Here is a 15,358-nt window from a genome sequence, read left to right as displayed (position 1 = left end):
GTGATGGTTTAGTGATGGTTTAGTGACGGTTTAGTGACATTTGCGTGGCGGTTTAGTGATGGTTTAGTGACGGTTTAGTGACGGTTACGTGATGGTTTAGTGATGGTTTAGTGACGGTTTAGTGACGGTTTAGTGTCTCACCTTTAACAGCCTCGTCCACCACCTCCACCACACGGTCAATCTGCTGAACCTGGAAAACAAAGAAGACAAGGTTAGAAAACACACAGAGAGACAGAGAGAAGAGAGAGAGAAAGAGAGACAGAGAGAGACACATAGAGAAAGAGAGACAGAGAAAGAGAAACAGAGAGAGACACAGAGAGAAAGAGAGAGAGAGAAAAAGAGACAGAGAGACAGACAGAGAGAGAGACAGAGAAAGAGAGACAGAGAGACACAGACAGAGAGAAAGAGAGAGACACAGAGAGAAAGAGAGACACAGAGACACAGAGAGAGAGAGAGAAAGAGAGACAGAAAGAGAGACAGAGAGACACAGACAGAGAGAGACACAGAGAGAAAGAGAGACACAGAGACACAGACAGAGAGACAGAGAGAAAGAGAGACAGAGAGACACAGACAGAGAGAAAGAGAGAGACACAGAGAGAAAGAGAGACACAGAGACACAGAGAGAGACAGAGAGAAAGAGAGACTAACAGAGAAATGCTTTGTAAACAGGTGTAGACTGACAGTGAAATGCTTTGTAAACAACAGGTGTAGACTAACAGTGGAATGCATCTCCTCTCTCTACTAACCTGTCTCCTCTCTCTCTCTACTAACCCGCCTCCTCTCTCTCTACTAACCCGTCTCCTCTCTCTACTAACCCGTCTTCTCTCTCTACTAACCCGTCTCCTCTCTCTAACCCGTCTCCTCTCTCTAACCCGTCTCCTCTCTCTCTACTAACCCGTCTCCTCTCTCTACTAACCCGTCTCCTCTCTCTACTAACCCGTCTCCTCTCTCTACTAACCAGTCTCCTCTCTACTAACCCGTCTTCTCTCTCTACTAACCCGTCTCCTCTCTCTACTAACCCGTCTCCTCTCTCTCTACTAACCTGTATCCTCTCTCTCTACTAACCCGTATCCTCTCTCTCTACTAACCAGTCTCCTCGCTCTCTACTAACCCGTCTCCTCTCTCTACTAACCCGTCTCCTATCTCTACTAACCCGTCTCCTCTCTCTACTAACCCGTCTCCTCTCTCTCTACTAACCCGTCTCCTCTCTCTACTAACCCGTCTCCTCTCTACTAACCCGTCTCCTCTCTCTACTAACCCGTCTCCTCTCTCTACTAACCCGTCTCCTCTCTCTCTACTAACCCGTCTCCTCTCTCTACTAACCCGTCTCCTCTCTCTACTAACCAGTCTCCTCTCTACTAACCCGTCTCCTCTCTCTACTAACCAGTCTCCTCTCTCTCTACTAACCCGTCTCCTCTCTCTCTACTAACCCGTCTCCTCTCTCTCTACTAACCCGTATCCTCTCTCTCTACTAACCCGTCTCCTCGCTCTCTACTAACCCGTCTCCTCTCTCTACTAACCCGTCTCCTCTCTCTACTAACCAGTCACCTCTCTCTCTACTAACCCGTCTCCTCTCTCTCTACTAACCCGTCTCCTCTCTCTACTAACCAGTCTCCTCTCTCTACTAACCCGTCTCCTCTCTCTACTAACCCGTCTCCTCTCTCTCTACTAACCCGTCTCCTCTCTCTACTAACCTGTCTCCTCTCTACTAACCAGTCTCCTCTCTCTACTAACCCGTCTCCTCTCTCTACTAACCAGTCTCCTCTCTCTACTAACCAGTCTCCCCTCTCTACTAACCCGTCTCCCCCTCTCTACTAACCACACTACAACTAGGGAGCCACAGCTAAACAGTGATTTGAAACATCTCCATTTGAATAACTGCAAGATAAACCCATCTTCTCATTCTATGCACACGACTCATTTAGACTCTGTTGGCCTGGCGCTGTTTTACATTTCATTCCTAAACTCATAACTGCAGGAAACACCATCAAATCACAAGCAAAACAACAGCGTAAATAAAACAACACTGCCTCCGAAACAGTAAACCATAAACACTGTGAGACACAGAGCTAAAACTACGTCCAACAACAATCAAATCGCAGCTCCGTGGTGATTCAATCGTCCATTGATTAACAGAAAGGACCAGGGGTCTGGACTGAGGACGATGCCCCGAAAGACAGAGAAGATTTTACGCAGCCCAATTTCTTGCTCCGTTTTTCTCCGTTTCCACCCTCTCCTCTCCTCTCTGTTATGTTATTTCTGCATGAGCCAATCTCTCTCCATTTTTCCCTCCTCTCTCCCGCAGTTCCCCCTTCTCCACTGTGTTATTTCTGCCTGGGGAACCAGAGATTGTAAAAATCGGATCTATTAAAAGGAAACGTGTATCAATTGGGCCCTGCTGCAACCCTCAGTTAAATAGTTGAGGCTAGCAGGCCTCCGCTCCCATCCCAGGGCCCACCCCCAGGCCTCGATGGGCCTGGGGCCCCATTACCCCCTCCCCGTCCCTGGGCAGAGTGCAACGGGGCAGAGGGTACCGCCTGGAGGATGGATGGGACAAACAAGCCCCCCTCCCCCATCCCAAACGGCACTCTATTCCCTTTATAGAACATTAACAGACCTAAGAACAATAGGGAACAGAGTGGCATTTGGGACACACCCAAGGCCTCTCCCGTCTCGCAGCAGTTATATGCATGATAAGCACGGAAATGAAAATCAATTTGCTCCTAATGGGACAGCAATCTGTGTCCACTCTGAGCAGCGGGAGAGAGGCAGAGGGGCTGAGACTAGCAGTTTGTTTCTCGCTGTGTGTGTGCATGTATGTGTGTGTGCATGTGTGTGTGTGTGTGTGTGTGTGTGTTTGTGTGTGTGTGTGTGATGCACTGCTACCCTTTCGGTGGCTCCACTTGAAAACCCTTCTATACTGCTATACTGGCCAAAGGACACAAAGACGACAGCATTACTCTCAGTAACACAGAGACCATAGCATTACGCTCAGTAACACAGAGACCACAGCATTACTCTGTGACAGAAAGACCACAGCATTACTCTGTGACAGAAAGACCACAGCATTACTCTGTGACAGAAAGACCACAGCATTACTCTCAGCGACAGAGACCACAGCATTACTCTCAGCGACCACAGCATTACTCTCAGTGACCACAGCATTACTCTGTGACCACAGCATTACTCTCAGTGACACAGAGACCACAGCATTACTCTCAGTGACACAGAGACCACAGCATTACTCCCAGTAACACAGAGACCACAGCATTACTCTCAGTGACACAGAGACCACAGCATTAGTCTCAGTGACACAGAGACCACAGCATTACTCTCAGTGACACAGAGACCACAGCATTAGTCTCAGTGACACAGAGACCACAGCATTACTCTCAGTGACAAAGAGACCACAGCATTAGTCTCAGTGACACAGAGACCACAGCATTAGTCTCAGTGAAACAGAGACCACAGCATCACTCTCAGTGACACAGAGACCACCGTATTAGTCTCAGTGACACAGAGACCACAGCATTACTCTCAGTGACAGAGAGACCACAGCATTAGTCTCAGTGACAGAGAGACCACAGCATTACTCTCAGTGACAGAGAGACCACAGCATACTCTCAGTGACAGAGAGACCACAGCATTAGTCTCAGTGACAGAGAGACCACAGCATTACTCTCAGTGACACAGAGACCACAGCATTACTCTCAGTGACACAGAGACCACAGCATTAGTCTCAGTGACACAGAGACCACAGCATTAGTCTCAGTGACACAGAGACCACAGCATCACTCTCAGTGACACAGAGACCACAGCATTACTCTCAGTGACAGAGAGACCACAGCATTACTCTCAGTGACAGAGACCACTGCATTACTCTCAGTGACACAGAGACCACAGCATTAGTCTCAGTGGCACAAAGACCACAGCATTACTCTCAGTGACAGAGAGACCACAGCATTACTCTCAGTGACAGAGAGACCACAGCATTAGTCTCAGTGACACAGAGACCACAGCATTAGTCTCAGTGACACAGAGACCACAGCATTAGTCTCAGTGACACAGAGACCACAGCATTACTCTCAGTGGAGCTGAGTGGAAACAATAAGCGAGGGAGAGGTGATTCAACTGTTTGGCAAACCATACTTTTAAGACCATGGGACATCTGACTGCTTCGGCATTGTGCAATGTGCACATCTGACTCCATTCAAATGTACCGACCAAAATAATAATGTACAGACAATGTAATAATGTACAGACAATGTAATAATGTCCTCCGTTTAGGGACCTGGGAGGCCGTCTAGGGACCTGGGAGGCCGTCTAGGGAACCGGGAGGCCGTCTAGGGAACCGGGAGGCCGTCTAGGGACATGAGAGGGCCGTCTAGGGACATGGGAGGCCGTCTAGGGACATGGGGGGCCGTCTAGGGACCTGGGAGGCCGTCTAGGGACCTGGGAGGCCGTCTAGGGACATGGGAGGCCGTCTAGGGACCTGGGAGGCCGTCTAGGGACATGGGAGGCCGTCTAGGGACATGGGAGGCCGTCTAGGGACATGGGAGGCCGTCTAGGGACCTGGGAGGCTGTTTAGGGGACATGGGAGGCTGTTTAGGAGGCTGTTTAGGGACCTGGAGGCCCATAAATATGAACAAATAGCACTAAGGCTAACCCCTCTCACTGTCTCTCATCCCCCATAAAGATGAACAACTAGCACTAAGGCTAACCCCTCTCACTGTCTCTCATCCCCCATAAATATGAACAACTAGCACTAAGGCTAAGTCCTCTCACTGTCTCTCATCCCCCAAAAAGACGAACAACTAGCACTAAGGCTAACTCCTCTCACGGTCTCTCAACCCCCATAAAGACGAACAAATAGCACTAAGGCTAACTCCTCTCACCGTCTCTCATCCCCCATAAAGACGAACAACTAGCACTAAGGCTAACTCCTCTCACTGTCTCTCATCCCCATAAAGATGAACAACTAGCACTAGGCTAACCCCTCTCACTGTCTCTCATCCCTCAAAGACAAACAGCTAGCACTAAGGCTAACTCCTTTCACCCCCCGTAGAGATGAACAACTAGCACTAAGGCTAACTCCTCTCACTGTCTCTCATCCCTCAAAGACAAACAGTTAGCACTAAGGCTAACTCCTTTCACCCCCCGTAGAGATGAACAACTAGCACTAAGGCTAACTCCTCTCACTGTCTCTCATCCCCCATGAAGACAAACAGCTAGCACGAAGGCTAACTCCTCTCATCCCCCCCATAACACTAACCCCGCTCACTACGTCTTCATCCCCTGCCGCCCCCCGCCGTTCGCTATGATCAATAGGGGAGGGGAGGGGAGAGGAGAGGAGAGGAGAGGAGAGGAGAGGAGAGGAGAGGAGAGGAGAGGAGAGGAGAGGAGAGGAGAGGAGAGGAGAGGAAGGAGAGGAGAGAGAGGAGAGGAGAGGGAGGAGAGAGAGGAGAGGAGAGGAGAGGAGAGGAGAGGAGGAGGAGAGGAGAGGAGGCCCCTGAGCCAGAGTTTCTTTAGAAGAGGCTGCTCTCCTCTCTCGGCTGCCCCGTCGCTCAGTGATCGCTGGCTCTGCTGATATGACATTTATTCCTTCATTTCTCTCAGTAGTAAAGCACACCTGGGTAGATAAACCGAAAGAGAAGAGAGAGAGAGAGAGAGAGAGAGAGAGAGAGAGAGAGAGAGAGAGAGAGAGAGAGAGAGAGAGAGAGAGAGAGAGAGAGCGTGAGACAGAGAGAGAGAGACAGAGAGAGAGAGAGCGTGAGACAGAGAGAGAGAGATACAGAGAGAGAGACAGAGAGAGAGAGAGACAGAGAGAGAGAGAGACAGAGAGAGAGAGAGACAAGAGAGAGAGAGAGACAGAGAGAGAGAGAGAGAGAGAGAGAGAGAAAGAGACAGAGAAGAGAGAGAAAGAGACACAAGAGAGAGAGAGAGGAAGGAATGGAGAGAGAGAGAGAGGACACAGAGAGAGAGAGGAAGGAATGGAGAGAGAGAGAGAGAGAGAGAGAGAGATAGGGAGAGAGAGAGAGAAAGACAGAGGGAAGGAAGGAATGGAGAGAGAGGGAAGGATGGAGAGAGAGAGAAAAAGAGAAAAAGAGAGAGCGAGAAAAAGAGAGAGAGAAAAAAGAGAGAGCGAGAAAAAGAGAGAGAAAAAAGAGAGAGAGCGAGAAAAAGAGAGAGCGAGGGAGGGAGGGGACAGACTAGGCACTAGGATCCATTTCTGCTGTCAGCAGGTAGAAAGACTATGAGGAAAGTACTTTAGGGAGACTCCAACTCCTGGTGGTTTTCTGAGGTGATGTCATGACCAACGGTTGAGAGACGGCTGGTCGATACCAATGAGGATCAAATCGTTTCATGAGATAGAAGACTAAGTACAATTGTTCCGAGTGTTGCATTATGGGGCCTAGGCAGCGGCAGGGAGAAGCAGAGCGTAGCATAGGCCCATTCAAGTAGAACCGTTGGTAGTTCTGCAGCAGGGAAAGGCAGGAAACAGCCTCGCGTGTCTATCTGAGGATCTCATGCTGTTAACTGCAGTTGTATAACACTGAACTGAATCCACTCAGAGAGGGTTGTTGTGGGTAAATATGACACACGTCAGCCTCGTTTTGTCATTGTATTAAAAGAGCTTCAGTGAAACTGCATCCGATAAACAATAGAGTGGTAAAAAACAAACAAAAAAAAGAAGGGGCTCCTCTCTGGATTCTCAGAATCATCAACTCTTATGGCAAATACACAACATGGAGTCTACCTGCTTCTACGACTGTTTCATATGAAATCAATACATGGATATTATCACTAAGGTCACTTCTAAATTCAATATTGTGCCTGGCTGCATGTCCCCTTAATAAACATCAATGTCCCATTTTATGTTAAACCTACTATTTCATGAATAATGCATTTAAATTCCATATACAATCCCATTCATGTCAACCCCCAGGCTTAAGAGAAAACAGCTGGTGAATTCATGTAGGACTTTCAATGTGTGTAGATTGCAGATTGTGCTTCACAGATTGATTCTTCTATTCTCCATGTAGCTTTAGTGTGTCCCCCTAAACGGCACTCTACTCCCTATATAGTGCACTACTTTAGACCAGAGCCCATATGGGTCCTGGACTAAAGTCATGCACTGTATAGGGAAATAGGGTGTGATTTGGGAAGCACTCTTTTAGTTATCCTTGACAGGTTCCAGAACCTCCGGATTGTCAACGTCGTTTGGCGGAGTTCTAGAATATGCAAAACCACCCTGGAACATTTGCATAAGATGACTGGTGTAACTGAAAGAAGGCGTGGTCTAGTTAACGGCCATCCAGCACCTGTCCCATCTCAGTCACTTATTATGAGTCAACAAGACCTTGTTGTTTGGCTGCGTGCCTGACTGACTGTAGTCCAACCAGTATCAATATGAGAAAGCCTCTTGGGGAACACAGAAACAGTCACACCTCACATCCTCAAATATTAAACTGTGTTTTAGGTCATGTTTAGAAATCCCTCATAGTAGAAAACAGGGTTGGCAGAGTAAATACTGGAGTAAAACGCAGTAGATTAAAGGATATTCAACAACCGGCCTCAGAGCAGCAGCAACAACAACCGTCCTCAGAGCAGCAACAACAACAACCGGCCTCAGAGCAGCAACAACAACAACCGGCCTCAGAGCAGCAACAACAACAACCGGCCTCAGAGCAGCAACAACAACAACCGGCCTCAGAGCAACAGCAACAACAACCGGCCTCAGAGCAGCAACAACAACAACCGGCCTCAGAGCAACAGCAACAACAACCGGCCTCAGAGCAGCAACAACAACAACAACAACCGGCCTCAGAGCAGCAGCAACAACACCCGGCCTCAGAGCAACAACAACCGGCCTCAGAGCGGCAGCAACAACAACCGGCATCAGAGCGGCAGCAACAACAACCGGCCTCAGAGCAGCAGCAGCAACAACAACCGGCCTCAGAGCAGCAGCAGCAACAGCAACCGGCCTCAGAGCAGCAGCAGCAACAGCAACCGGCCTCAGAGCAGCAGCAACAACAACCGGCCTCAGAGCAGCTGCAACAACAACCGGCCTCAGAGCAGCTGCAACAACCGGCCTCAGAGCAGCAGCAGCAACAACCGGCCTCAGAGCAGCAGCAACAACAACCGGCCTCAGAGCAGCAGCAACAACAACCGGCCTCAGAGCAGCAGCAACAACAACCGGCCTCAGAGCAGCAGCAACAACAACCGGCCTCAGAGCAGCAGCAACAACAACCGGCCTCAGAGCAGCAGCAACAACAACCGGCCTCAGAGCAGCAGCAACAACAACCGGCCTCAGAGCAGCAGCAACAACAACCGGCCTCAGAGCAGCAGCAACAACAACCGGCCTCAGAGCAGCAGCAACAACAACCGGCCTCAGAGCAGCAGCAACAACAACCGGCCTCAGAGCAGCAGCAACAACAACCGGCCTCAGAGCAGCAGCAACAACAACCGGCCTCAGAGCAGCAGCAGCAACAACAACCGGCCTCAGAGCAGCAGCAGCAACAACAACCGGCCTCAGAGCAGCAGCAACAACAACCGGCCTCAGAGCAGCAGCAACAACAACCGGCCTCAGAGCAACAACAACCGGCCTCAGAGCAACAACAACAACCGGCAATAGAGGTCTTTCAGTCAGCAGCCTGGAGCAGAATAGGTATCCATTCCGTTTCAACTCCAGTCAGTTTAATTGGAAATGTATCATCAAATCCCTAATAGGGATGTATCATCAATTCCCTAATAGGGATGTATCATCAATTCCCTAATAGGGATGTATCATCAATTCCCTAATAGGGATGTATCATCAATTCCCTAATCATCAATTCCCTAATAGGGATGTATCATCAATTCCCTAATAGGGATGTAACTCAATTCCCCAATAGGGATGTAACTCAATTCCCTAATAGGGATGTAACTCAATTCCCTAATAGGGATGTATCATCAATTCCCTAATAGGGATGCAACTCAATTCCCTAATAGGGATGTAACTCAATTCCCTAATATGGATGTAACTCAATTCCCTAATAGGGATGTAACTCAATTCCCTAATAGGGATGTAACTCAATTCCCTAACAGGGATGTATCATCAATTCCCTAATAGGGATGTATCATCAATTCCCTAATAGGGATGCAACTCAATTCCCGAATCGACTAGAATTGAGTCCAACTGTGGTCTACAGTCTAATGTGGAGGACAGAACTTTGTATAAACTGCCATGTTGTGAATTCATCTTGTGTTTCGCCCTCAAAACACCCTCCACCACACATACAAAAGGGAGAGAAGACGGAGACTTACCCCGATGATGCTGAGTCCTTTAAGGTAGTCCATCCTGGGCTGGGCCTGGGGAACACATCCAGCTACCACCACCTTCTTATCCTGCTCCTGGGCCTTCCTGACAGAGACACGACGGGGGGTTAATACAAGGAGGGCCAACGGTGGCTCAGGAGGGTCACGTTATTTTTTGGGTTGCTGTTTTCTATAACATGCACTATTTTTGACCAGGGCCCATAGAGAGAGTACCACAGTATGAGTCATAATACCCATAAAACCTAGCGGTCAAACAGGGAAACGGTTCCAATCTGGTGTTTTTTTCCCTCATAAATTTTCCCCATAGTTTTTTTTTTTTTACACACTTAAAATAAGGGCTGTGTTTCATGTAGACTCACCCTGACGTGGCGTTTTGATGACCACCTAAATCTCTCTAGGACAAGGTGACTTTTTAATCAACGAATAAAATGGTGAACAAAACTATTGTTTGACCGCTAGGTTTTATGGGTATTATGACCACACCGCTGTGTGGCACTAGAGGGCACTTACGTAAGGGTATATATATATAGGGTGTCATTTGGGACGTATCTACCGTCTACAGCCTGTCTGTCATTAAATAGCAGAACATTCTCCAACATTATCGACACCTGCTGAAATACAACCACACTGTCTGTGTTGAATAAATCATTTCCCTGACTGTTTCTGTCTAGACCAGGGGATCCTCAACTACATTCAGCGGACATGTTTTTTTCCTTGTGCAGTCAGTCAGGGGACCAGAACATAAATTACAATTCATTTGTAAGACTGCGTATTAAACACAAGAAGCCCAAACAGATATAATATTTGTCAGAAACACAATGATTTCAAACCTTGTATTTAATCACAACTCTAGTATACGTGGGAACACTTGGGAACAGATGTCCTAAATTTAAAATCCCTTGGAGCTGATTTGCTGGTGTTTTCAGTATTTTATGTTTAAAAAAAACATTTCTTTTTTTTTAACTTGAGGGGACAAATAAAATCCTATTTAACTACTGTTTCTAATGAGGCCTGCTGAAACAAGCTGCCAATCTAACTACTGTTTCTAATGAGGCCTGCTGAAACCAGCTGGCCATCTAACTACTGTTTCTAATGAGGCCTGCTGAAACAAGCTGCCCATCTAACTACTGTTTCTAATGAGGCCTGCTGAAACAAGCTGCCCATCTAACTACTGTTTCTATTGAGGCCTGCTGAAACAAGCTGCCCATCTAACTACTGTTTCTAATGAGGCCTGCTGAAACCAGCTGCCCATCTAACTACTGTTTCTAATGAGGCCTGCTGAAACAAGCTGCCCATCTAACTACTGTTTCTAATGAGGCCTGCTGAAACAAGCTGCCCATCTAACTACTGTTTCTATTGAGGCCTGCTGAAACAAGCTGCCCATCTAACTACTGTTTCTAATGAGGCCTGCTGAAACAAGCTGCCCATCTAACTACTGTTTCTAATGAGGCCTGCTGAAACAAGCTGCCCATCTAACTACTGTTTCTAATGAGGCCTGCTGAAACAACCAGAACCATATTTAATGAGGCCTGCTGAAACAACCAGAACCCCATCTAACTACTGTTTCTAATGAGGCCTGCTGAAACAAGCTGCCCATCTAACTACTGTTTCTAATGAGGCCTGCTGAAACCAGCTGCCCATCTAACTACTGTTTCTAATGAGGCCATCTGAAACAAGCTGCCCATCTAACTACTGTTTCTAATGAGGCCTGCTGAAACAAGCTGCCCATCTAACTACTGTTTCTAATGAGGCCTGCTGAAACCAGCTGCCCATCTAACTACTGTTTCTAATGAGGCCTGCTGAAACAAGCTGCCCATCTAACTACTGTTTCTAATGAGGCCTGCTGAAACAACCAGAACCATATTTAATGAGGCCTGCTGAAACAACCAGAACCCCATCTAACTACTGTTTCTAATGAGGCCTGCTGAAACAAGCTGCCCATCTAACTACTGTTTCTAATGAGGCCTGCTGAAACCAGCTGCCCATCTAACTACTGTTTCTAAAGAGGCCTGCTGAAACAAGCTGCCCATCTAACTACTGTTTCTAATGAGGCCTGCTGAAACAACCAGAACCATATTTAATGAGGCCTGCTGAAACAACCAGAACCCCATCTAACTACTGTTTCTAATGAGGCCTGCTGAAACAAGCTGCCCATCTAACTACTGTTTCTAATGAGGCCTGCTGAAACAAGCTGCCCATCTAACTACTGTTTCTAATGAGGACTGCTGAAACCAGCTGCCCATCTAACTACAGTTTCGATTGGCCAGTAGAGCTGTTCCTGTCTGTACTAGATAACCAGGTATCTAATCCACTCTGGTGATTGGCCAGTAGGGCTGTTCCTGTCTGTACTAGATAACCAGGTATCTAATCCACTCTGGTGATTGGCCAGTAGGGCTGTTCCTGTCTGTACTAGATAACCAGGTATCTAATCCACTCTGGTGATTGGCCAGTAGAGCTGTTCCTGTCTGTACTAGATAACCAGGTATCTAATCCACTCTGGTGATTGGCCAGTAGAGCTGTTCCTGTCTGTACTAGATAACCAGGTATCTAATCCACTCTGGTGATTGGCCAGTAGGGCTGTTCCTGTCTGTACTAGATAACCAGGTATCTAATCCACTCTGGTGATTGGCCAGTAGGGCTGTTCCTGTCTGTACTAGATAACCAGGTATCTAATCCACTCTGGTGATTGGCCAGTAGGGCTGTTCCTGTCTGTACTAGATAACCAGGTATCTAATCCACTCTGGTGATTGGCCAGTAGGGCTGTTCCTGTCTGTACTACATTTGCAATTGCGACCTGGCCAAGATAAAGCATAGCAGTGTGAGCAGACAACACAGAGTTACACATGGAGTAAACAATTAACAAGTCAATAACACAGTAGAAAACAAAGGGGGGGTCTATATACAATGTGTGCAAAAGGCATGAGGTAGGAGAATAATTACAATTTTGCAGATTAACACTGGAGTGATGAATGATCAGATGGTCATGTACAGGTAGAGATATTGGTGTGCAAAAGAGCAGAAAAGTAAATAAATAAAAACAGTATGGGGATGAGGTAGGTAAATTGGGTGGGCTATTTACCGATGGACTATGTACAGCTGCAGCGATCGGTTAGCTGCTCAGATAGCAGATGTTTGAAGTTGGTGAGGGAGATAAAAGTCTCCAACTATTTTTGCAATTCGTTCCAGTCACAGGCAGCAGAGTACTGGAACGAAAGGCGGCCAAATGAGGTGTTGGCTTTAGGGATGATCAGTGAGATACACCTGCTGGAGCGCGTGCTACGGATGGGTGTTGCCATCGTGACCAGTGAACTGAGATAAGGCGGAGCCAGTGGGTCTGGCGACGAATATGTAGCGAGGGCCAGCCGATGAGAGCATACAAGTCGCAGTGGCGGGTGGTATAAGGTGCTTTAGTGACAAAACGGATGGCACTGTGATAAACTGCATCCAGTTTGCTGAGTAGAGTGTTGGAAGCAATTTTGTAGATGACATCGCCGAAGTCGAGGATCGGTAGGATAGTCAGTTTTACTAGGGTAAGTTTGGCGGCATGAGTGAAGGAGGCTTTGTTGCGGAATAGAAAGCAGACTCTTGATTTGATTTTCAATTGGAGATGTTTGATATGAGTCTGGAAGGAGAGTTTACAGTCTAGCCAGACACCTAGGTACTTATAGACGTCCACATATTCTAGGTCGGAACCATCCAGGGTGGTGATGCTAGTCAGGCGTGCGGGTGCAGGCAGCGACCGGTTGAAAAGCAGGAGGGAGGAAGGGGAGAGGGAGGAGGTGGAGGGGGAGGAGGGGGAGGAGGAGGAGGGGGAGAGAGAGGGCAGAAGGGAGTAGGGTGGTGGAGGAGGACCAGAAGGAGCAGGGGGAGAGGGAGGTGGTAGAGTTGGGGGAGGAGGGTAAGAGAGAGGGCAGAAGGGAGTAGGGTGGTGGAGGAGGACCAGAAGGAGCAGTGGAGAGGGAGGTGGTGGAGTTGGTGGAGGAGGGGAAGAGAGAGGAGAAGAGAAGAGAAGAGCAGTACTGTAAGCTCATCCTCTTCCTGCCCCATGTGGTTCACAGCGCAGTGGAGGACCAGAAGGAGCAGTGGAGAGGGAGGTGGTGGAGTTGGTGGAGGAGGGGAAGAGAGAGGAGAAGAGAGGAGAAGAGCAGTACTGTGAGCTCATCCTCTTTCTGCCCCATGTGGTTCACAGCGCAGTGTGGAGTGGAGGACGTTTAGCAGCAGGGCCTCTGACACTTAGAGACATTTACCTTTCAACAGCAGCTCTCTGGCTGGCTGGATGACTGGCTGGATGACTGACTGACTGGCTGGCTGGCTGGCTGGCTGGCTGGCTGGCTGGCTGGCTGGCTGGATGACTGACTGACTGGCTGGCTGGCTGGCTGGCTGGCTGACTGGCTGACTGGATGACTGGCTGGCTGGATGACTGGCTGGCTGACTGACTGACTGGCTGGCTGGCTGGCTGGCTGGATGACTGTCTGGATGACTGACTAGAAGACTGGCTGGCTGGCTGGCTGGCTGGCTGGCTGGATGACTGGCTGGCTGACTGACTGACTGGCTGACTGACTGGCTGGCTGACTGGCTGGATGACTGACTGACTGGCTGGCTGGCTGGATGACTGACTGGCTGGCTGGCTGGCTGACTGGCTGACTGGATGACTGGCTGGCTGACTGGCTGAATGACTGACTGACTGACTGACTGACTGGCTGTCTGGATGACTGTCTGGATGACTGACTAGAAGACTGGCTGGCTGGCTGGCTGGCTGGCTGGCTGGATGACTGGCTGGCTGACTGACTGACTGACTGACTGGCTGGCTGACTGGCTGACTGACTGGCTGGCTGACTGGCTGGATGACTGACTGACTGGCTGGCTGGCTGGATGACTGACTGGCTGGCTGGCTGGCTGGCTGGCTGGCTGACTGGATGACTGGCTGACTGGATGACTGGCTGGCTGACTGGCTGAATGACTGACTGACTGGCTGGCTGGCTGGCTGGATGACTGTCTGGATGACTGACTAGAAGACTGGCTGGCTGGCTGGCTGGCTGGCTGACTGGCTGGCTGACTGGCTGACTGACTGGCTGGCTGACTGGCTGACTGGCTGACTGTACCAGAGGAGAGGAAATGCCAGATCTGGGTTCCAATACTATTAGAGAATCTGTCAAATAGCAGAGTTTCCTTCAGTACGCTCACCAGAATATTTATCCGTTAGTAAGTACCAGAAGATCTGTCATTTTGAGACTGTTCTATTGGTCAACTGTGCCAGGCGAGCTCAATCAAGCACAGATAAATGATATGAAATGATTTCCAAACAGTATCCGGAGCCAGCTCTGTCTGACAGCTGTAGAACACACATCTGGTCCTGCTCTCCACCAAAACCTCACACAACTCAATGGGCTTCCTGTACGGAGACAGCAGCGAGAGAAATCTCCACACAGAAGACTGAAAAAAGGACACCGTAGCATCAGATGAGTGTCCATCCTGTACCACAGCACTCAAACATCTCTATATACAGAAGGATTAGGGAACATAGGATCTGTGCCAGGTTAACCTTTTTATATGGTGATCAAACAAGTTGCTTCTGTTGCACTTAAAGCATAAGATCAGAAAACGGATCAGAATAGGAGTATGAAAACACACTGTGTTGCATATACAGTCCTATTTATTTATTTATTTTGCCTTTATTTAACCAGGCAAGTCAGTTAAGAACAAATTCTTATTTTCAATGACGGCCTAGGAACAGTGGGGTTAACTGCCTGTTCAGGGGCAGAACGATAGATTTGTACCTTGTCAGCTCGGGGATTTGAACTTGCAACCTTTCGGTTACTAGTCCAACGCTCTTAACCACTAGGCTACCCTGTCGCCCTATACTGTACCAGTGTGAGCCTAAATCCAAAGAGACTTTTTGTCCGACCTGATTTTGTAAATCAAGTCAGAGGTAAGATTCCAGGATGTCCGTTCAGGTATCATCATGTGTTTCCCCTCTACATGATGCGTCTTGGCCCTGTACATTCAGGTATCGTCATGTGTATCTCCTCTACATGATGCG

The 15,358-nt window shown here is 48.5% G+C and overlaps 1 protein-coding gene across 2 annotated transcripts in view; it reads right to left on the bottom strand.

The window, feature by feature from the left end:
• LOC109885706 (threonylcarbamoyladenosine tRNA methylthiotransferase-like) overlaps window positions 1-15,358 on the bottom strand; it is a 288,428-nt gene that overhangs the window by 84,777 nt on the left and 188,293 nt on the right. For both annotated transcript variants that reach the window (XM_031812256.1, XM_031812255.1), the window contains exons 5-6: window positions 9,307-9,403; window positions 142-190 (exon numbers count right to left, since the gene is read on the bottom strand). In XM_031812256.1, the coding sequence (XP_031668116.1) occupies window positions 142-190; window positions 9,307-9,403 (146 nt within the window). The remainder of the gene's footprint in view (window positions 1-141; window positions 191-9,306; window positions 9,404-15,358) is intronic.

Source organism: Oncorhynchus kisutch, unplaced genomic scaffold, assembly GCF_002021735.2.
Source record: "Oncorhynchus kisutch isolate 150728-3 unplaced genomic scaffold, Okis_V2 Okis02a-Okis13b_hom, whole genome shotgun sequence".
NCBI lineage: Eukaryota > Metazoa > Chordata > Actinopteri > Salmoniformes > Salmonidae > Oncorhynchus > Oncorhynchus kisutch.
This window is presented reverse-complemented; position numbering and strand designations above follow the sequence as displayed.